This window comes from Artemia franciscana, chromosome 11 (assembly GCF_032884065.1).
Source record: "Artemia franciscana chromosome 11, ASM3288406v1, whole genome shotgun sequence".
Lineage (NCBI taxonomy): Eukaryota > Metazoa > Arthropoda > Branchiopoda > Anostraca > Artemiidae > Artemia > Artemia franciscana.
In genome coordinates, this window is record NC_088873.1 from 18,304,285 (window position 1) to 18,326,488 (window position 22,204).

The window sequence follows — 22,204 nt, forward strand, 5'->3', positions numbered from 1 at the left end:
TGATCCAGTCTAACGTCAAGAGACTAGTGTTCTAATCCTCGGCAGACACAATTGGATTATAAGAAATATACCCGTTCCCAACTGACGCCATTGTCTTTTGATGCTAAGTTCCTTTGTTATGACTGCTTACCGGCATTAACTAAAGACCTGCTCTATTGAGAAAGCCCCGTTCGACTTCATTCCTCAATTTATACATTTTAATAGGGGATGATGTCAACCTTTTTTTAAATAAAAGGAATATACAAATTTTCTTTCCCAGTCTTTCTTATAAAGTTAGAGAATGATAAGAACTTTTTGCTGCAGTAAGGAACTGAAGTTAACATCAATCTTTAATAGAACATAGGGAGTGAGGATTGAACTGGAATGAGGCTTTTGTAAACATGCATGAGAGCTGTTGAAAAGTGCAAAGAGCAGAATCCTTACGAATCTTAGAGAAAATGCCCTCTATGTCCAAGTCTGCATTAAAGAACTATCCAAAGGTCCGACAAACAAAAATCTTGAGGAAAATGTATTAGCATGTAACAACTAAATTATCTTGGCTGATATATTCATGTTCTATTTTAATCAAGAGCCTTCAATTCTATGTGGACATCAGTCCCATCCTAAATAGTGATATCAGATTAGATATGTGCGCATACAAGGAGGTTTAGGCATACGTATATGCGAACACTACATCAGGGTGGTGAGTATGGTATACTGGATTACTTGAAACAAATTAAAATAGAGCTATATGTCATAAAAAATGAAAGAATAATCTAATTAACAAGGAAATATACTCACTTATCATTTAAAAATACTGTTAAGGTATGGACCCGTACTGGCGTGTGCTACTGTTAGAAAAACACAAGACTGATAATTTCTTGCCCCAAGCATTACGTCGAAAAAAATATTGATCTACTTTTCTCAAAGATTAGTTAAGATATTTATTTCGATAAATGGTATGACAAGCCCCCTGGGGCTGAGAGTGTCAAAATATGTCTTTTCTTCACCGTTTGATCAGTTTCTTTTCATATGCATATTATTCTTCTAACGAGTTTTGGAGAATACAGTAAAACTGGTGACAAGCAATGATCAAATTCACGGATCAGTAATATAATATTATGAAATACAAATAATACCGCTTTCCGGGTTGGCTGAAATTTTTGATTGCCTATGTAAAAATTGCAGACTGATCGGTTTTTGAAATTCCTTTATAGATTCGCTGCATGAATATAACACGTGCAGTATTCCCAGATTCATTGTGTCCTATCCCATTGAAAAATTGATTCCAATCCAACATATTGATTCAAATTAATCTATTGGAATAGATTGCAACCTGATTAAATCTATTGGAATAGATTGCGACCTGATTAAATCTATTGGAATAGATTGCAACCTGATTAACATGAAGAGGATATGAATAGGTTTTGTCAACATGTTGCATTGTGATGAGTATGCTAAGTCCAAGAGCTAATGAATGATTAAACGTGATGAATATACTTGTGTGAAGAAATGAATGAAAAACTTGTCAACTTGAGAGTGTGAATCCGCGGATTGAAGCACCTTTAGTGCATTCATAGCACCTTTGGTATTTTCAGTATATTACCTTGGGTGTCAACGGAAAATATAAAATTTGATTAAAAATGGCGAATAAAAATTAATGAATTAAAATACCCGAGTTTCCCAGATTAGTTACTAATATTTCCCTTTATTCCCTTGTCTCTTTTTTACTATTTTTTTCTTAATTATTGCTTTGAGTGGGTGGAAGATAATAAGGAGGAATATATTATTTTTTGTGGCATTTTTGTTCATTGAAATGACACACAAAACAAGCTCATTTTTTTGTTCGTTTACTTTTTTATTATCTTGCATGTAGTTACACATACACAGGTCAAAATACATTGCATTTTGACAATTGGACAGTGTCCAATTTTTACTACCCAAGATACTAATAATACAAAAAAAAATGGTGTTATTGCTTTAATAATTCTCCAAAAATTTTTCACCAAAACTCAAGTCTTGAAAAAAGACTCAAAGAAATCCAAAGGTAGCTCCTCTGTTGTTTGCATATGTATTCAGCTTAAAATAACTTAAAATGGAAAATTACATGAAAGAAACTAGATACTTGGACTAAGTTAACATTATAGTCAAACCCCAGCCTCCAATTTGAAAATTTAATGCATTCAAATTTGATTTTAGTGTATTTGCTAAGTTTAGTTTGTAGTTCGTTTCATAGAACTCACCTTCTAAAATTCAAATTTTTAAAAATTGCAATAAGATGATAAAACCAGACATTTCACCAAATAACTAAGCCTTCAATCAAGACCCCGTGAATGTCAAAATATGTAAATGTAAACTCAACTTTTTATTCACAAAATAGAAATTAGTGAATTTTGCATATTCGAAAACAGTAAGTACCTTCTTTTAAATTCTCTGTAATTTCCTTACCCACAAACTTAAATTTCCTGACCCAGAAACAATTCCCTCATCTTTAATTCTGAACGTAGGTAGATCCATTTTTTCTTCTTCTTCGGAAAAGCATCATCTAGCATAGAAGCATTCAAAAACTTTGCCATCTACCAGGTCTTTATACAAATATGAAAAAAAAAACTTCAAATTACTGGTTTTATCGCATTACTGTAACATATAAATTGAAACCAGTGGTGGCAATTTAGGATGAGGGGGAGGGGGAGATTTGGAAGAAAGTTCAAAGGAGATTTGAACTTTTGTGGGGGTATTTTCATTGAAAATACACTTTTTGCATTTTCATTGAAAAAATACAGAATAGGGACAAGTTTACCCCCCAAAAGTTTTGAATATTAATCCCCCCCCACTAAATGTTTGTGAATTGACGCAATTCATTGAAGCCAAACTAAAGCTGGAATTTATTGTTGAGAATTTATCGCCGCACTCAATGAAAAAAAATAAAGTAAAAAAAAATGAAATTACTCACTTAAGATCATTCAGTTCATCACCAGATGATCTCAGTATTTCAGTAACGAAAAGAGTTCCTTGCTCATCCACAATCGCTAACATCGTCCTAGTTACATGAAAGGAGAATGATAGGTCTCGAATAACACCTCGGAGGCCACGAATTAATGTTCGACTTTTTGTTAAAATGTCCACTACTCGAACTGCTGTGCTTCCTTCTGCACTTTTGGGCACTAAAACATTCAAACATAGCTTATCTTAAAAACATATTTAAACACAACATTATAATATATCTAAAGACAACTTACACAAATGTAAGCAAGCGCAGTATGTCTTACAAACATACTCGTTTTAGCATTTCATATTACCTATTAACTTAATAAAAACAAACAAAAATTCTGGAAAGGAAACAGGCCAAAAAGAGAGAACAAACGAAAATATATCAGCTGCGTCTAATGAGGCATCTTCAGAGCACATAAGAATAAAAAAGAAACGGAAACAAAGACAACCAAAACAAAGCAGAACATAAAGAATAAACAATACAGTATTAATAGTACCAAATGCCAAAAAGGAAAAAAAAACCCTGGATCCTTCACTTGTATCCAATGAGGCATCTTCAGAGCAGACAAGAATAAGAAAGAAACGGAAAAAAGACAACCAAAACAAAGCAGAACGTATAGGATAAACAATAGGAAGTATCGAAAAAATCCAGAAAAAAGGAAATTACAAACATTATATATTCACAAAATCAATAAAACCAATGTAGAATATTAGATGCAGCTAAATACATTAAATAATTGCTGGACTGTCGATCTTAAGATATTATTATATCACCCACTCGTATGTTAGAAATACCATTTTTTCCCTCTCCCTTCAGCCCCCCAGATGTTCGAATCGGGGGAAACGACTTTATCAAGTCAATTTGTGCTGGTCCCTGACACGCCTACCAATTTTCATCGTCCTAGCACGTCCAGAAGCACCAAACTCGCCAAAGCACTGGACCCCCCCCCCCCCGGTTGCGTCAATCACGTATCTCCAAGCGTTTTCCAAGATTTCTAGTTTCCCCCTCCAACTCCCACAACATCACCGGATACGGTCGGGATCTAAAATAAGAGATATGAGACACGAGGTTCTTCTAAACATCAAATTTTCTTAAGATCTGATCACCTAATCGTAAGTTAAAAATACCTTTTTTTGCAATTTTTCCTCTCCCTCCAGGTGGTCGAACCGGGTAAACGACTGTTATCAAGTCAATTTGTGCAGGTCCCTGACACGCATCATCGTCCTAGCACGTCCATAAGCACCGAACTCGCCAAAGTACTGGAAATCCCCCCCCACTCCCCCAAAGACAGCGGATCCGTTCTAATTATGTCAATCACGTATCTAGAACTTGTGTTTATTCTTCCCATCAAGTTTCATCCCGATCTCTCCACTCTAAGCGTTTTCCAAGATTTCTGGTTTCCAGGATTTACGTTTCCCCTCTCTAGCCCCCTATTTCCCCAGATCCGATTCAAATTGAAAATAGACATAAAATCTTTCTATATATCAAGTTTCATTAAGATCCGACAACCCATTCGTAAGATAAAGATACCTCGATTTTCACATTTTTCAAGATTTCCGGTTTCCCCCTCCAACCCCCCCCCCCCCAATGACACTGGATCTGATTGGAATTTAAAATAAGAGATCTAAGTTACGAAGTCATTCTAAATATGAAATTTCATAAAGATCCGATCACTCCTTCTTAAGTTAAAAACACCTCATTTTTCTTATTTTTCAGAATTAACCCTCCCCCCCCCCAACTCTCCCAAAGAGAGCGTATCCATTCCGGTTATTTCAATCACATATCTAGGACTTATGATTATTTTTTCCACCGAGTTTCATCCCAATCCCTCCACGCTAAGCTTTTTCCAAGATTTCAGGTTTCTCCTCCAAATCCCCCCCAAGGTCACCAGATCCGGTCGGGATTTAAAATAAGAGCTGTGATACATGATATCCTTCTAAATATCAAATTTCATTAAGATCCGATCAGCCGCTCATAAGTTAAAAATATCTCATTTTTTCACATTTTTCGAATTAACCGTCTCCTCACTGCCCCTTCCCCCCCAGATGGTCTAATCAGGGAAACGATTTAATCTGGTCTGGTCCCTGATACACCTGCCAAATTTCATCGTCCTAGCTTATCTGGAAGTGCCTGAACTAGCAAAACCGGGACCGACAGACCGACAGAATTTGTGATCGCTATATGCCACTTGGTAAATACCAAGTGCAATAAAAACGAACACTGAAATATGAGACAAAATATATGGAAGAGATTATATCTTCTTCTTCCCAAACATTAGCACATCTGTATAAGAAGGCTAAAGACAATCAAAAACAGACCATAGAAGGTTCATTCCAAAAGAAAGCTGGAAAAACTAAGGCCTTAAAACGCATTATTCTGTATTTATATAATATGCTAATGCTCCAGGTCCCAATCTCTATGCATCTATGTATACACAGTACAATTGATAACGATCGTTAATACTGCAAAGGGGTATCAGAATTTTTTTTTTTCTTTCTATTGGCAGTTGTCTAGAAATATTTCAAGGTATCGGAAAAACTTCATCAACACAGAAAAGGTGTTTAGCTATAACCTATACGTGAGATCCAGTGATAAGACGATGCCAAAAGTTTATTCCTAATCCCAATTCCAAGAATATTTTATTTATCTTTTTTAATAAGACTTTAGTTAGTCATATTCCCAAATCAAACTTTGTATTACACATGCTGCAAATGCAACAAATGAAATAATCAGTTTTTGCTCACAAATTTGAAGTTTAAACTAGTAAATAAAAAGAGGGCTGTTTTTACTGCTGATGCTGCTGCTATTACTATTATGGAGCTAAATTTATGTCAGGAAGTAGAATTTGTTTGCATTCATAGTAAAGCTACAAATTAAAAAAATATAATATAATAAGATATAAAAGACATAATATATATATATATACATATATATATATAAAAGACGGCTGTGACCCCTCTTATGGTATTGATTCTTTTTTTTAAACCAACCCAAAATAAACATTTTTACGCTGTTAAAATAAAAAAAAAATTACCCCTTGCTGGTTGATTAAAAGTTTATCAGAAGCTTAAGAAGGGGAATGTATGTTCAGATCTATGTCCCTAAGATTCAAGAGGATTTCTGCAATTTTTTGCACATCTAATTTTTCGGAATAATTTACCGATTTTTCGACGTTTTGTCCCTTTTCTAAATGTTTCTTCTTCCATTATAAAATTCCATCCACATGACCGCAGCTACGGATATTTTAACTGAATGTGAAAACAAATCAAAAATGTGATCAAATAGCACACCTGCATAGAAACATGCAGGTGTGCTGCATTTGTATGCAGCACAACTGCTGCATACAAATGGGAACATCCAGTCTTAGAGAGTTACCTGCTAGCTCCATTTGGATAAGAAAACGAATGCAGTTTTTTTTTTTTAGTTTTTTTTTTAAGGCTAAATTATAGTGGAATCGATTCAAGAATACCTCTTCCCACAGATTAGTCTGAAACAGAGCCCCCCTCCCCCGCATTTGCTTCACCAATAGGAAGAGTTCCTGGGGACTTGCCAAAAAGCAGCTGAAAAACAATAACTACATTCCCTCAATAACATAAAGAGAACTCCAAAAAAAGGAAAGAGGAAAAAATTCTCAAAAAGAACAGGAAGAAAAAAATTTAGAAAAAAGAATAAAACTTTCTTATTTGCTGTTTTGGTAGGCTTATGTAGCTTCACCAGACATAATATACGATTATATTTTAATCACTTGGTGCAAAGTTGCTAATAACAAATAATGCTTGATTTTCTGCACAATATCCCCATAACCCCTAGTTTCATTACTATGAAAATCACTATCTTTAGTGATAGTGACTTTGATTTGAAAAAAATCAAATAAAGAAAGGTAGTATATACAAACAAAACGGTCATTTGACAATCTCTTGGTTTTACAACATCAAAGAGCCTAATATAGAAAAAAAGATCTGGAACTGACTATTTATTGACATCCTTATAAGAAATGGGTTCCCATATAACTCAACTACCATCAATTTAAGCACCATAACTTGACCACCAAACAACTTTGAACTAAACTACCACTCAACTAAATTACCTTAAATTCAACCGTCAAAGACCTCAACCACCATCACCTCGATCACAAAACAACTTTACCACCCTGAACTCAACTGCCCCTTCAGTCAACTGCCTTAAATTCATCGACTAAACAACTCAGCTACCATTAAATCAACCACAACAAAACTCAACCACCATATAACACATCTGTTTCAATTTTTTGTCCTGTGAGAGATTTTTTAACATATTGTTTTAAAAAATGGGCAAGAAAAAGAAACATTACAATTAGTGCCATTTTCTGAAGAGCAAAACGCGACCCTAAGAGAGAAAAAATCAATTCCAGAGAGCAAAATGTGGTGTAAATATATGACCATTCCAACACATCAGGGGACATGTTAAGAAAACAATTCTTACTTTATAACATACAAAATAATCCTAGTTAACATATTTTGCAGCAAGATAACCTTTCGTTACATTTCGAATAACGTTTCGTTCATTTTCGAAAAATGGACTGAATCCGCTAAATGCTGCGCCGCCATCTTAAAAATAATTTATATGAGTTACTATTAAAAACGCAGTGGCGGAAGTAAGGCTATACACGTTCTGTGGCAGAGAAACTTCGTGCGGCAAGGATTCTGCCGTCTATAAAAAAAAACTTTTGTAGAATGGCTAATCCTTCAGCATAAATTTGAAAACAGACAAAAGACTTATCAAAAGCATGACTTTTTTCAAAACTAGAAAAAGAAGGAAAAGAGGTCAAGATAAAGGTTCTACGGCTGCAAAATATGTTAACTAGGATTATTTTGCATATTATGAAGTAAAAACTGTTTTCTTAACATGTCTCCTTATGTGGTGGAATGGCCATACATTTACACCCAAAATGTGTTTGGGCAATTCGTACTTCCTTTTCTGTTATTTTTTCACAAAATCCTTAACAACTGTAAACGGCTTTGTCTTCTAAATTCATATAAACATCGATCTGACGACAAGCACTGTGGGACACACACACACACACAAAGACTGGGAGAGAGTGAAATATCAATAAAGTCAACAATATTTTTCTTGAAGATATATATATATATATATATATATATGACTTTTTTCTACAAAAAGAGTGAAAATGGAATCTAAATAGAATCATGTCTTTCAAAACAGGCATTTATGAATAAAAATAACCCCAAAAAGTATTTTTCAAAGCTGCGGGGGTGGGGAAAGAAATTGTTGTCCTCGCCACTGTTTAACTATTTGCCTTCTCCTATAACATGTTATAAAGTTACTTCCTCACCGTTAACAACCATAACACATATGTAGCTAAAATGTATCTAAATTAGAATATAAACAAACATAATCGTTATAAAAAAGCAGCATGATCTCATATCTTCTAAAAGATAAGGACAGTATCATACCACTATGGAAACAAAATAATATTTAATTCATGTGGTATTCGAGGAGTTCTTACCATTTCCCATTTCAGTATGACTTGAATTTATTAATGAGCTTATTAATATTAAATTTAATATCAATATTATTAATTAATATTAATAATATTAATTAATAATAATAATAACTTATTAATATTAATTTTTATTAATTTATTTATTTATTTTTCTTTTTTGTTACTAGCACAATTGAAAAATTTTGAATGCTCGACTAATTTTATGTCAGTGTGACGAGTTAATAGAGTCTATCTGACAGTTAGTTAGTCAATAAGAGAGAATGAGTGAGAGAAAGAGAGAAGAGGGTCTAAGAAAAAAAAACAAAAAAAGAAAATGGATCCAGTGGCTTACATTTGATACAGTAAGCCAGATATGTTCTTGTTTTATCCACGGCCACTTGTTTACCAAGAAGAAATGTTTTATCCCACAGGCTAGAAACGACTTGTGAAACTTTCACAGAAGAGCTGCCTTTTCTTCCGGCAGCGACTGCTTTTGTTACGTTGATTAGAGCATGAGCCTTTTGTAGTTCAACACAGTGAAAATCATCTCGTCCTTCAAAGTGTCTGCAAGAATTGGGAAGAAAGTGGTCACTAAATGCACTCATTTTTGTTACCATCCTTTTAATGGAAAAGAAGGTGTGATGACCCCCCAGATCAGTTCAAATACATTCCCCTAAAAGAGCTAAAAATTATCTATAAAAAATATTTTCAACAACCTCCCTCCTCCACACCCACGCACTCAATTAACTGTGGATGCACGTGTCAGTCATAGAAAAATATCTCATACTTATCAGCTATGCAGATTCTGTATGAAAAGAATTCCTATCACTGAATAAGCTCGAATTCTCTTCTATTCCAATCTTTTTTTTTGTTGGGAAAATATGTACTTTTTTATTTTGCTTTTCCCAATTTGATTTTTCTGCACCCCATCCTCAAAAGGAAGAAACATTTTGTCCCAACATCCCTTAGGATCGCAACTACGCTGACCTAGAAGAGAGGGTAGCGACAAAGGTTAGTAAAACAGTGTACAGATAAATAAGAGCAAATAAATTAGGTTTTGAACTGGCATTTTGTGTGGCTGAGAAAATATTTCTGTTCATAATGCCATTCAAATTTTTTGTGCACAGACAGTTAGCAAAAATGTTATTATTTCTTCAGTGTTGTATTCCACACTATGAACTGTGACATATAAAGCTATTGGGAAAGCTACAAAGTCTAGTCCATTGTAGATAGAAACATACAGTAGAATCATTCTCTATCCCAAACATTAGACAAAGCCATTAGACCGACATTAGATCGTGCCATTAAACATTAGACCGAGGTGCAACAGCTCCGGAGAACATATAAACAAGCATAAACATAAGCGACATTAGATTTTTTCATGGGTAGGCACACATATGGCAGAGGAATATAATTGTTTTGGTTGTAATAATGCAAAAGGTAAATATAACGTTGGTTTAAGAATAAATATAGCATTGCTGCAAAAGGTAACATAAAAAGTTTTATCTGCGGAAGGTAAATATGACATTGGTTTGAGAAAGAAAGACAAAGAATGAATTTATAAGCATAACAAAGGTAAAAATAAGTTTTATTTGAATGATGTCATAACGTAATAAACATTTCATTCGAAAATTTGACAATTCGCATTGATATTTCAGTTCCATAGTTTTGTCAATTCTTTCTCAAAAGGGAGATTATGCGGTCAGCAGGAATGTAGATTCGCAGCTAAATTGAATTTAGTCACTTCCTTTCTTCACATATGTTCATTGATACTGGTTTGACTTTTATTGTCTGTAGTACTGAGGAGCTCATTAAGAGAATAATCAAATATTAGTTTTAAAAATTGCTCTTTGTTTAAAAATGGAGATAATCACACATCTAAACTACTAAAACTAAAATAATTACTTGCTGGCTTATTTCCCTTGATAGGGATTTCTGTTCACTTCATGATTTTTAAATTTCACTTTATAACACGCACGTATGTGTAAACAAATATCGTATATATTATTCAAGGGGGAAGTCCTTGCAGCCAGCTTCCCAGTTCAGGTCTTTGCACTCAAGCCAAGTTCGATGGCTTAGTCCTGGTTCTCAACAAGAATTTCTGCAATGTTTGAGCAAAATGGAGTCATTTTCTTGCAGAAACGAAACCACACAAAGCGAAGGAGCTGTAAGGTTGGATAAAATGCAGGTATGATTGCTCGCAGGCCTTTTCTGCCATAAAAGAACGAGTTTCGTCGAAATTTCCCCATCACCTTGAATAAGCTTTGAAGCACACATCAGACACTTGTGCCAAATGAGCAGCTTCCTAACAGCATATGTAGAGGCACAATTTTCAAGGCTATCAGGTGATTAAGTGAAGTCTTTATTCTCATCTACCAACGGAGGCTTATTGCTTTGGTGAGCTGTGCTAAGCCCAGTCAGCTTCGCCTGTGGTATGTCACTTTTTTCTGAGAAAGGAAATCAACCAAAATATTTCCCCGGTCAGGAATTGGCTCCCAGTTGCCTGTAATTTTGTAGCTACTAACGAATAATTATCCAACAATTAATCAACCAATATGCAGTGACTGACAAATATACACTGGATCGCTGATGGGAGGAGCTGGTTATACGCGCCGAGAATATAGTAGCCACAGATTATTGATTATGACACTACTGGTTGATTCATTTTAAGTGACTAGTCAAAGCAATGGTAAAAATCAGGATAATTTTGTTCATGAAGTCAACCAAGCTATAGTTAATTTTTTGTGATCTGCAATCAAAAAATTAAAGATCCTGGTCAACAAATCCAAATTTTACTTTAATCAGAACCTGTAACCTCAATTAGAAAAATCTCTATTCAGAGCTTGGCAAAATTACAATTTTTTCCATATCTCCTTCTTCCATCACCCCCTCCCCCGAAAATAATTTGCATGCTAGAAAAGAAAAAACCTTACTTACCTCTACCCAGAGCTTGGCAAAATTACAATTTTCTTCCGTATCTCAATCTTCCACACCCCCCTCCCCCCCAAAAAAAAACTATGTGCATGCTGGAGAAGCAAAACCCTTACTTAATCAAAGCTAGTCTGTTGACTCTGATCTTTGGGCAGGTCCATGCATGAAAAAATTAAAATTGCACAAATGCGAAGGGAGTAGGGGGGGGGTGCTTCTTCCATGAAATCCTAAGTTATACATTTTATATGCAGATGTGTCAGATAATTCTGAAAAATGTACTTTTGCAAAAATCCCTTTTTTTCACAATTCTTCAAAAAAAAACAAAAAAAAAACAGCCGCATTGACACCTGAATTTTCTCTTTTCAGACTATGTAATTTGTTCAATATAAAAAGGACAAAACCATGCAATTATCACGTGGGGTCCACCTATAAAAACAAGTTTGAAGAATGCCTAGAAATCCCAGGGAAATTCAAAAGAAACACAGAAAATGAATTGAAATATAAACCCCAAATGAATCTAAAAAATAGGCCACTTCTTTGTGGTTTTGAATAATTTGGAAAATTAACTCTTGCTTCCTCAAATGTTTAAGCTATTTGCATCCATAGCGGATGCAGATTCTGTCCTCACACTTCACTATTTGCTTTCCTTTTTTGTCATCATGTACCTGTACATTTATCATACAGCCCTTGCCTTTTCAACCTATTTTGAGTTATGTCTCTTGGGAAAAGGCTATGGATATACAGTGTTGTTTTCTTCCAAAAACCCAGCACTCAAAAGTGAATATATTTGTGTGCACCAGTAGTGCTCCTGACTGCCATAGAATGATGGATAAAAAAGAAGCGTTTGTTTTTCAAAAGGGTGCCACAAAGGGAGGAGGTCCAGGAGATGTGATTTGCCCAGTTCGAGTCAGGGCTCATGGCAGCCCTGTTAACATTTAGAAATACACTTATTTATATAAATAAATACATTTACTCCAAGACATGTACATGCCAATGCATTGAAAAGAATAGACAAGGGATAGCAAAGCCATTAAAAAGGCTAAGTTACTCCTTTAGGTAAGTCTTAATGAGTGTTTAACTTTGCAGAAAAGAGAAATCAATTTCCGTAAGTAACTTTGCACCCCCACTTCCCCTCTTGAACTCCCTAGGACAGAGACATTCTTATTGTGTTTTAGATACCACTAGATCCTGCAATTTTTGTCTTCTTTCATGGGAAAAATTAACTTAATCGAGTTGGCTAATTTAAGTAGCAAACACTTACATTTCTTGGATGTCACTCATCTGACCAGTGTCTTCACTCATCTTCAAATCTAAAAAACAAACATATTTTAGATTTTCCTAATATAGCCAAAAGAACAGTTTTCACTCTTTTTACCATCTTTTAAAAAACTTGAATACATTGCACTGCATTAGTAAGTAAGTAAAATATTTATTACCCGTATTTTTCTCATGGAACAAAACGGAGTACAATTAAAAAAAAAATAAAAGAAAAAATAAAAGAAAAAAGAGAAGAAAAACGGAGAGAAATTTAAAACACAACATGGAAAAATACACAATCAAGAACTGTAGAAATGTTTAAGCCAGGGGTGGTTCCATTTTCCCTGAAAACTAGAAATCAACCGGTTTACCGCGATACAGGGGTCTGCAATCCTGTGTTTATCAATCATATAGGTATTTCTCGTCCACAAGGGGCATCGCAGCAGGAACTTCGCGAACCTAAAATAAAAGGACCGGAGCTTGTGTTTTTGGGTGTCAGTTAATAAATTCCAAAATGGCGCAATATATAGAATATGCGGCAGTGCGACAGCGTTATACATATTTGCAAGATACTTTTGGCATAAGGAGTCTGCTGGCGACGATAGACCCATACGACGTTTTTTCTCGACGTGTTTGACGAGCGGTAGACGAGTTTCGTTAAGGTTACAGCCTATGAGTAGACACAGATAAACGACGTGAGATGAAACGATAATTGACTCGCTACCCAGCAGGAGGTGTTCAGGCTGAGAAGGACTATCGTTGAAAAAAAGAACTGCAGATTTAGAAGTATTGAAAGCCAGGCCGATTTGTCGGTATTCATCACGTAGGATCAAGAAATTCGATTGCAGACCCCTAATAGACCAACTTAGATTTAATAGATCGTCCGCGTATGTAAGTAGCGACACATTTATATTCTTGGAGATACATGAAACATTGACACATGCCTGGGCATTTAAAACACTGTTATTGTACAAACTTGGGGATAATAATGAACCCTGGCGGACACCTTTCTTTACTGGAAGAACCCGTGATGTGATGCGGTTACCCATCTTTATACGCGCTTTTAAACGGCAATACATATCGTACAGTACGCTAGTGACACGGAGGTTTACACCTTGCTGGTAAGCGGCTAAAAGGGCCTGAGCGTGAATGGACGAATCAAACGCTCTACTCACATCAAAAGCACTAATCACTATAAGGTCACCAGATTCGAGAAAATCTGCTAGAATAGCGGCAAGACTGAAGAGAGCGTGAGCACAACCCAGACCGGGTCGGAAACCGAACTGGTGGTCAGGCATCCGGCACGAATATTGAATTTCTTTTGAGACTAAGATCTCTATAACTTTACAGAGCACTGGAGCAACAGTGATTGGCCTGTACGAAAAGCATTGGTCTGGTGGTTTCCCTTTTTTAAGGATGGGTGAGAGCAAACCGACACAAAAAGAGTCAGGTACTATACCAGTGGTGAAAATAATCTGGAATAGCAGCGTCAGATATTCAATAAGCATAGTGGTACCGTGTAGCAGATTTAGTGCGCACAGTTCGTCTACAACAAGGAATGTTTCTTCTTCAGCTTTAAAATAGCTTCATGTACGCTTCCATAAGTAACGACAAAATCAGGGACACACTGGTTGGATAATACCGATTCTAGCCGGTTTGCAAAGAGATTAGACGTATTTTGGTCAGGGGCACTGAATTCTTTGGAAAAGTACGATTCCCAATCTTCTTTGCTAATCGAATCAAGGGGTTTTCCGGCGGCCGGTTCGCTCAACCGGGCTTTCCAGATTAGTTTTGGGTCACTTACGATTCTGGAGGAGTACTCTTCTTTTAATTTGGTACAATGAGCTTTCAGTTGCTTGTCAAATTTTCGTTTCGTCCATAAACGGACAGAGTTAACAGGACCGGATTTGGGCCTATCAAAATCTTGCCAAATTCTAAATTAAAACTTAGCATCATTGCAACACTTAACTAGGGCCGGATTTTGCGAGAATTTGTGGATTTCTGTTTTCATTCTAACCTATCTAGTAGGAACTGCTTTTTTTCAGCTAAGAGGAGCGAGTGAGTAATCTCGGCACAGAATATATTGATGAGTACTCTCGCATCTGCGGGATCAAAATTCGAATTCACTTGGAGTAAATGGAAGGGGATTCGTATCTTTACAAGAAGTGAGTTCAGCACCTGATGACACAAAGTAGTATTAATTTTATCCCATTCACTTACTACTTTCCACTTGTCATTCTTGGGTTGACACAGAGCTGGTTTTATGCTTAGAGATGCTAGTAGGGGTAAGTGATCAGCGAAGACAGCGTCATTTAGAACAGTTGCACTTCCGTTAATATTCTTAGAGCAGGCCATGTGGTCAATGTTTGAAACGGACCCAGAATTATGAACGAAGGAGTAATCAGTGTCTTTTGGGAGGATGATAAGTTTGTCCTCAAAGATGCCGTTTAGAAGCTGACTACGGGCACACGTGCTGTCAAGCAGGTTGCAGTTGAAGTCCCCCATGACTACGCATTGCAAATCTCTCTGGGTCACGGACTAAGTCCCAAGATGACTAAGCTACTAAGGTCCCAACAATGATCCTGCAGTGTGTTGCTACAAAGTTGAATAAATAATTCATAAGAGATATGGCATCATAGACCCAAATGCTTATATCAGAAAAAGCATAGAAGCTTATAATAGTAGAATTGGCCGGCACCCATGGAGTGCTATTTTGATACAATGAATGTTTTTGCTTTTGCTTTTGTATGTTTTAATTGTTTCTAAGTAAGATGAAGTGTCATTTAGTTTTTTAGGTCATTTTCTTTTTCCTCTTTTCTTTTATTCACATTATACTCCATTTTTCATTTGCAATATTACGGGTTATAAAATAAATTTAATTCATGTCTTTCAATAATAAAGCTTTTCTGGAAATATAACCAAATATAGGGTTGAAGATATAGGATGGGACAGGGAGGAATTTCTCTTAAAATTTAAAAGTGGTGCCCTAAAACACCCCCTTTTTGTTGTACCTATCCCCTAGCACAGGCCAGACCCACCAGGACTTATGTCTAAGAACAATGGTATATTTTCTATTCTTTCAGCCAAATTGAAAAGCTGCTCTGATTTGGGAGGTCGATCTCCAATGGCTAAAACCAGGCCTACCAAAGTAAGCAATGAAAAACAATCCCCTTCAATGCAAGAGGGGCATCCCCACACTTGAGATTGGTTCAAAATATCCATTCCCCCCTCAACACACACAAAATGACAGGAGAATACGTTTTATTTTGAGCCCCCTCTTCCAAAATATTGGATCTGACTGCACCTATTATCTAAATATCTACATTATTTTTTCTATAACAGAAATTCTTTTTCTCTCTTGGTGTTAAACAATTGTAGATAGCTATGATCATTATTGTAGTAGCAGACAATCCAAATCTAGGCACATGCTCCAAGTTCAATAGTGAGCCTACTCTTTGCACAGACTCCCTCAGCCAGGCTTTGAGCTGATGATAGTAGTTTGAAACACTTCAACAGTTTATTCTAAAGGGTGTATTGTGCAGACCCTTCACAATAGCTTCTAAGAGAAAATACACTTGACTTTCACCCCCTGTATCACCAGAGTAACATGGATTATGCAACCTTTCAATTAATTACATTAATTACAATTACTACACAATTACTAATTGCAATATTGATACAATTATTTGTAATCAATTACCACCACATTCATTTTTTTTATTAGATATCATTATATAGTATACCCAATCTCTTTCAATTATAAAATTATGATTTCTTTTTGTGTGTGTACATGACTGGTAAAATATCCTATAGCACAATGGACAAACTACAGCCAATAGTAAGGGATATTCTGAAAGGATATTGTCAATTGTACACAGGGGCAGATCCAGGATTCTCTCTGGGGGAGGGGCACATAATAGGTCACTTTGATAAACTTGTAAACAAAGAAATACCTGCAATTTAAAGGAAATCTCAACAATTGTGTGTTGTAGGTATGTATTGGAAAAGGTCATAAATTTAATCTAAAATCTGGTGAGGGTTAAAGTTGTAATAAATCTGTTGAAATAAAAATGGCATGAAAATATTGATACAAAAAATAGTAAGTTATAAATACAACCCCACCGCACAAAAAATAAAAAGCTGTTCACCATCTATAAAAAAATATATTTAATATGATAATTTTTTGCCTTTGCACTTCTGAAGACTATAGCGAGTGATTTAAGCTTTTATTATATATATATATATATATATATATATATATATATATATATATATATATATATAGATATATATATATATATATATATATATATATATATATATATATATATATATATATATATATATATATATATAAAAGGTTACTATCATCATAAAAGATGATAGTAATTGAATTCAATCCAAATTCACCTGTATCTCTGTTTATGGAATTATTCTTGAATAGAATTTTTTTAATTTCGATTGTTTCCCTGAAAGTTTGCTTCAAACCTTGGTCCCTAGAAATCAAAGAAACATTTTCAAACAAAATAAAATGATTTGGAAAATTAAAGATATGCTCCGAGAGGGCCGACGTGAAATCTTCAGGTTTTGTATTTTGCTTTAAAGACGATGAAATAGAATTAGGATGTTGCAGCAATCTCGTTTTTAAATTCTGGTTAGTACGTCCCACATAAGAGCTTCCACAAGTACATGGGATTTATAAACCCCACTTTGTTGCTCTATGGAAGTCTGATCCTTTCCAGAATTTAAAAAACTAACCAAACTATTACTACCTCTTAAAGCTACCTTTAAACCATTATTTTGTAAAATTCTTTTAAGTTTTTTTACTCAAACCTGGAACATATGGTAGAGAACAAAAAATATCTTTCTTTTCTGTTGTTTCCAGAATATTGTCAGAACATTCTAGAAATTGTTTCCTTCTTTTCAAAAAAGTCTGGTCAACTAACCAACCCGGATAATGGTTACTTATTAAAATCTCTTTTAACAACAATAATTCCTCCTCAACGAATTTTGGAGAACAAATTCTAAAAATGTGGTCAGTTAAAGATATGATTAAACCGATTTTTACTTGGCGAGAATGACTGGAGAAAAACGACAAAAATCTGTTATTGTTAGTAGGTTTTCTGTAAATCTTAAAATCCAGACTATTTTCATTTTTTGAAAGAAGGACATCCAGCAAAGGAAGTTTATTATCCTCTTCTAATTCTATTGTAAATTTTAAATCCCCTCCCCAAAAATTAAGATGTTCTAAAAAAACTTTTTAATTCCTCCACCCCATAATCCCATACTGAAATTATGTCATCCATATATCTCCCCCAAAATTTATGTTTTAAAAAATATGAATCTAATGATATTGTTTCAATATTTTCTACAAAACAATTTGCTAATAAAGGACTTAAAGGGGCCCCCATGGGTAAACCATTTACTTGTTCGAAAAAAAAAACCCTCTGAATTGAAAAAAATAAGAGAACATGTTGCACAGCCTAACTAAATTCATAATTACACCGACTTCCAAAACTGTTTCACCACCAATTAAGTCCAAATTTCGTAGTATCTTTCTCTCAAGAAGAATTTCTGCAGCTTTTACATCAATACTTGTATACATTGACACTATGTTGAAACTTGAAATTATAGAATTTGAAGAAATCTCAACTTCTTTTAGTTTTTTTACAAGTTCTGACAAATTCTTAATGTAAGAAATTTGTGTAGACATGAGTGGTTTATACAATGACACTAGCCACTTACTCAGAGCACTTGTTGGTGACTTGTTACTTGCAACAATTGGTCATAATGGCAGAATTGGCCTATGTATCTTTGGAAGTCCATATAATTTAGTGCACAAAGAACCTCTTGGTAAGAATTTGTAGAAAAGTTGAAGTGTAATCTTCCCTTCTTCCTTCAAACTCTTTAACTTGTTCTTAAACTTCTTTTATGTATGAGTCCGTTAGGTCAAAAGAAAGTTGTTTGTACGTTTTTTCATCTTTCAGTAAAGCACTTAATTTTGAATTGTAGTCCTTGGTGTCCATTACCACTAAAGTGTTACCCTTGTCTGCTTTTGTAATAATAATAGATTCATCTCTTCTTAAATTATTAAGAATCTTTATGTCTTTGATAGAATTGTTAGGGATTTCTGGTTTTAAAGCAAACTCTGACAGGGTTTTAACTGTAGAAGCTCTTACTAGGCTAACATCTTTGAATAGGATGGGGTTTCTATGTAAAGATGTTTCTATTGAAGAGATAATTTCTTCTACTGGGACTTTATTAGTTTTAAAACAAAATTTTGGACCTTTTTCTAATATGGACTTTTCTTGTAACGTTAAGGTCCTTGATGAAAAATTAATTACACCTGGTCCAAGAGTTGACAAAGGTATTACGGTTTTATTTTCAGATAATTTTGAAAACTTCTAAAGTAATCTTTCTCTGGAAAGTTGGAAGTCATGATTGAAATGATTTCTTGCTGTTTGTTGAATAAAACAAAAATCACTTGCACTCACCTTTTTTGATATATTTTCCAGGAAAAGTTTATCTTTCACTAATAAAGCTCTTTTTCTCCTTTCCCTGAAAGTTTGCTTTAAACCTTGGTCCCTAGAAATCAAAGAAACATTTTCAAACAAAACAAAATGATTTGGAAAATTAAAGATATGCTCTGAGAGGGCCAATGTGAAATCTTCAGGTTTGGTATTTTGCTTTAAAGATGATGAAATAGAATTATGATATTGTAGCAATCTCGTTTTTAAATTCTGGTTAGTACGTCCCACTTAAGAGCTTCCACAAGTACATGGGATTTATAAACCCCACTTTGTAGCTCTATGGAAGTCCAATCCTTTCCAGAATTCAAAAAACTAGCCAAAGTATTACTACCTCTTAAAGCTACCTTTAAACCATTGTTTTGTAAAATTCTTTTAAGTTTTTCACTCAAACCTGAAACATATGGTAGAGAACAAAATATATTTGTTCTCCAAAATTCATTGAGGAGGAATTATTGTTGTTAAAAGAGATTTTAATAAGTAACCATTATCTGGGTTGGTTAATTGACCAGACTTTTTCAAAAAAAAGGAAAAAATTTCTAGAATGCTCTGACAATATTCTGGAAACAACAAAAAAGAAAGATATATTTTGTTCTCTACCATATGTTCCAGGTTTGAGTGAAAAAGGGGGTTGAGTTTCTTTGATTTCTAGGGACCAAGGTTTAAAGCAAACTTTCAGGGAAACAATCGAAAATTAAAAAGATTCTATTCAAGAATAATTCCATAAACAGAGATGCAGGTGAATTTGGATTGAATTCAATTTATGATAATTTACTGAGGTCAAATAAAGTAAATATCACCTCACCTAAGAGCTATGACCTCTGTCCATGTAATATGTCAGATAATTCTAATGAACCAGAACCAAAAAGGTCAAAGAGATTTGCCTCGGCTGTTGCATTGAAAAAAATAAGAGCAATAAACTATATGTAATTAGTTTATTAGGTATAAATTTTGTTTATTTTTATTCATGTCTTTTAGTTTTACTGCTGATGATGAACACTGTATATGTGTTTGAAATATCCAGTTAAATAATTTTAGATCTATTCACTGTCAATAAAAAGGTACCATCCCTATTTTGAACTGTTTTAAAAACTAAGTACAAAAATAAATTGGTTATATCAAACTCACTGTGATTAAAATTAACCCAAGTTGAATTTGATGCTGAACCTCTAATACAGAAAAATCAGAACAAATACATCCTCTCAATTGATATAACTTTGTAAAAAAGAACTTGCAAGCATAGTTATGCATGTAATATAAGAATTATTGAAGTCAGGCACTTAGGCCTATATGTTAAAGCAACCACACTTCATTCTTGTCCTGTAATGAAAATGGTTTTCTGTGTCTGCTTGGAGATAAGCAGCTTAGCCTGAGCAAAATAATTGGTATCTATGCAGGAATATTTTAATCAAATACCAGTAAATGTTTAGTTTTGTTCCAAGTGCTCTAAAGTGTGTATTACTGCATATAACAAGATTCTGATGATTGCATATTGTTTCTTTGTCATTATGAGAGAAGTGCATCCATGTTTTCACTTTCTAAAATCCCCCTCCAACAGAACTAAAAATATATAAAGTGGGCTTGCTTACAGGTAACATTACCTATAGAGTGAAGCATATTAGTCCATGAGCCCTGCAGGCATCAGGGTGAGATCTGTATTCTATATTTATTCAAGAAAGAGTGATAGTTGATTTTTGAATTAAAATGGAATGGCCAAAACAGATAGTCTAATTGAGTGAGAAGCAAACCTGACATTAATCCCCCCTTATTATGATTATATAAAAAATTATGTTAGTTGATTTGTAATAGATATGTTTATCTATTATCTGCCCATGTGTCATTCCTAGGGCAGTAGAACAAAGGTAGATAGACATAGAGCTAAGATAGTGATAGAGTCTATAGTTTTCCAAGTGTTTGGTTAATTTGGCACAGGTAAACAGCAGGAGTAAATATGCCTCTCTTATTGGACAAATATTTGTTTGTTATCTTTTACCAAGTCATGTCTGCCTAGAGTCTCAGGTAAGTTGACCAAGAATTTAACATTGACATAGGACCATTAGATTGCCTGGAATGAGAGGTAAACCAGGGACATCTACCTATTGTCTTAGGCAGAAAGAGTGAAGAAAATACTTCAAACAAGGTTTATTAAATAAATCACCCCACTGCCCAAAGGGCTCATTACCCAAATTTCTAATATAGGCTCAACATGTTCTAGGCAGCCTGTTTTCCATTATTCTCTGTTGTAGTTTCTATAATTTTGTTGCTGAAGTATTCTACTTTTCACTATATTTTGGTATATTTCATTAGGATTAACCTAACTTCACTTCTTTAATGTGATTACTCTAGCACATAAGCACCTTAAGTCATATTTTTTGTTTCAATAGTCTTTTATTCATTCAGAACACACTTGTGATTTTTATTTTTTTGGTTCACTTAGAACAAATAAGTTCTTACAGAATTTGAGCATTACCTGGTGACCTAGGAGCAATTGTTGACAATCATCTTAAATTTAGCACTCATGCAAAGAAGGCAGCAGCATCAGCTAGCTCATCACTAGGGCTCATAAAAAGAACAATTTCCTCCCATTCTCCTAAAATTCTGAGCCTTTTGTATAAAGGACTTGTTCAGCCAAGGCTTGAGACAGGTATAGTCCTTGCATCCCCCTTTTTCAAAAAATATGTTAAAATTCTTGAAGATGTCCAGAGAAGAGCCACCAAGATGGTGAGTGGACTGCATGAACTCCCTTACCCTACAAGGCTATGCAAGCTGAAACTCCCAACTCTGGTTTACAGAAGAAGATGGGGTGATACCATTCTTGTTCATAAGCTGATGCAAGCTGAAACTCCCAACTCTGGTTTATAGAAGAAGACAGGTGATGCCATTCTGGTTCATAAACTTATTAATTCAAAGGCAGTTCCTGATCTTCTTCCTCTGGCATCTCAGGACTCTTGTACAAGGGGACATAACTTGAAGTTATCTATGCATTTCTCCTCAAAGTGGCAACATGCCCATTTTCTTACCAACCGTGTTGCTAAC

The 22,204-nt window shown here is 34.7% G+C and overlaps 1 protein-coding gene across 6 annotated transcripts in view; it reads right to left on the minus strand.

Moving 5' to 3' along the window:
* LOC136032910 (enhancer of mRNA-decapping protein 4-like) overlaps positions 1 to 22,204 on the minus strand; it is a 115,860-nt gene that overhangs the window by 47,491 nt on the left and 46,165 nt on the right. For 3 of the 6 annotated variants that reach the window (XM_065713356.1, XM_065713360.1, XM_065713358.1), the window contains exons 2-4: positions 12,646 to 12,694; positions 8,806 to 9,017; positions 2,933 to 3,143 (exon numbers count right to left, since the gene is read on the minus strand). In XM_065713356.1, the coding sequence (XP_065569428.1) occupies positions 2,933 to 3,143; positions 8,806 to 9,017; positions 12,646 to 12,686 (464 nt within the window). In that variant the 5' untranslated portion in view covers positions 12,687 to 12,694. Of the gene's footprint in view, positions 1 to 2,932; positions 3,144 to 8,805; positions 9,018 to 12,645; positions 12,697 to 19,135; positions 19,227 to 22,204 lie in introns of those variants that run through there. The other 3 variants (XM_065713359.1, XM_065713355.1, XM_065713361.1) reach the window with 2 other exon arrangements.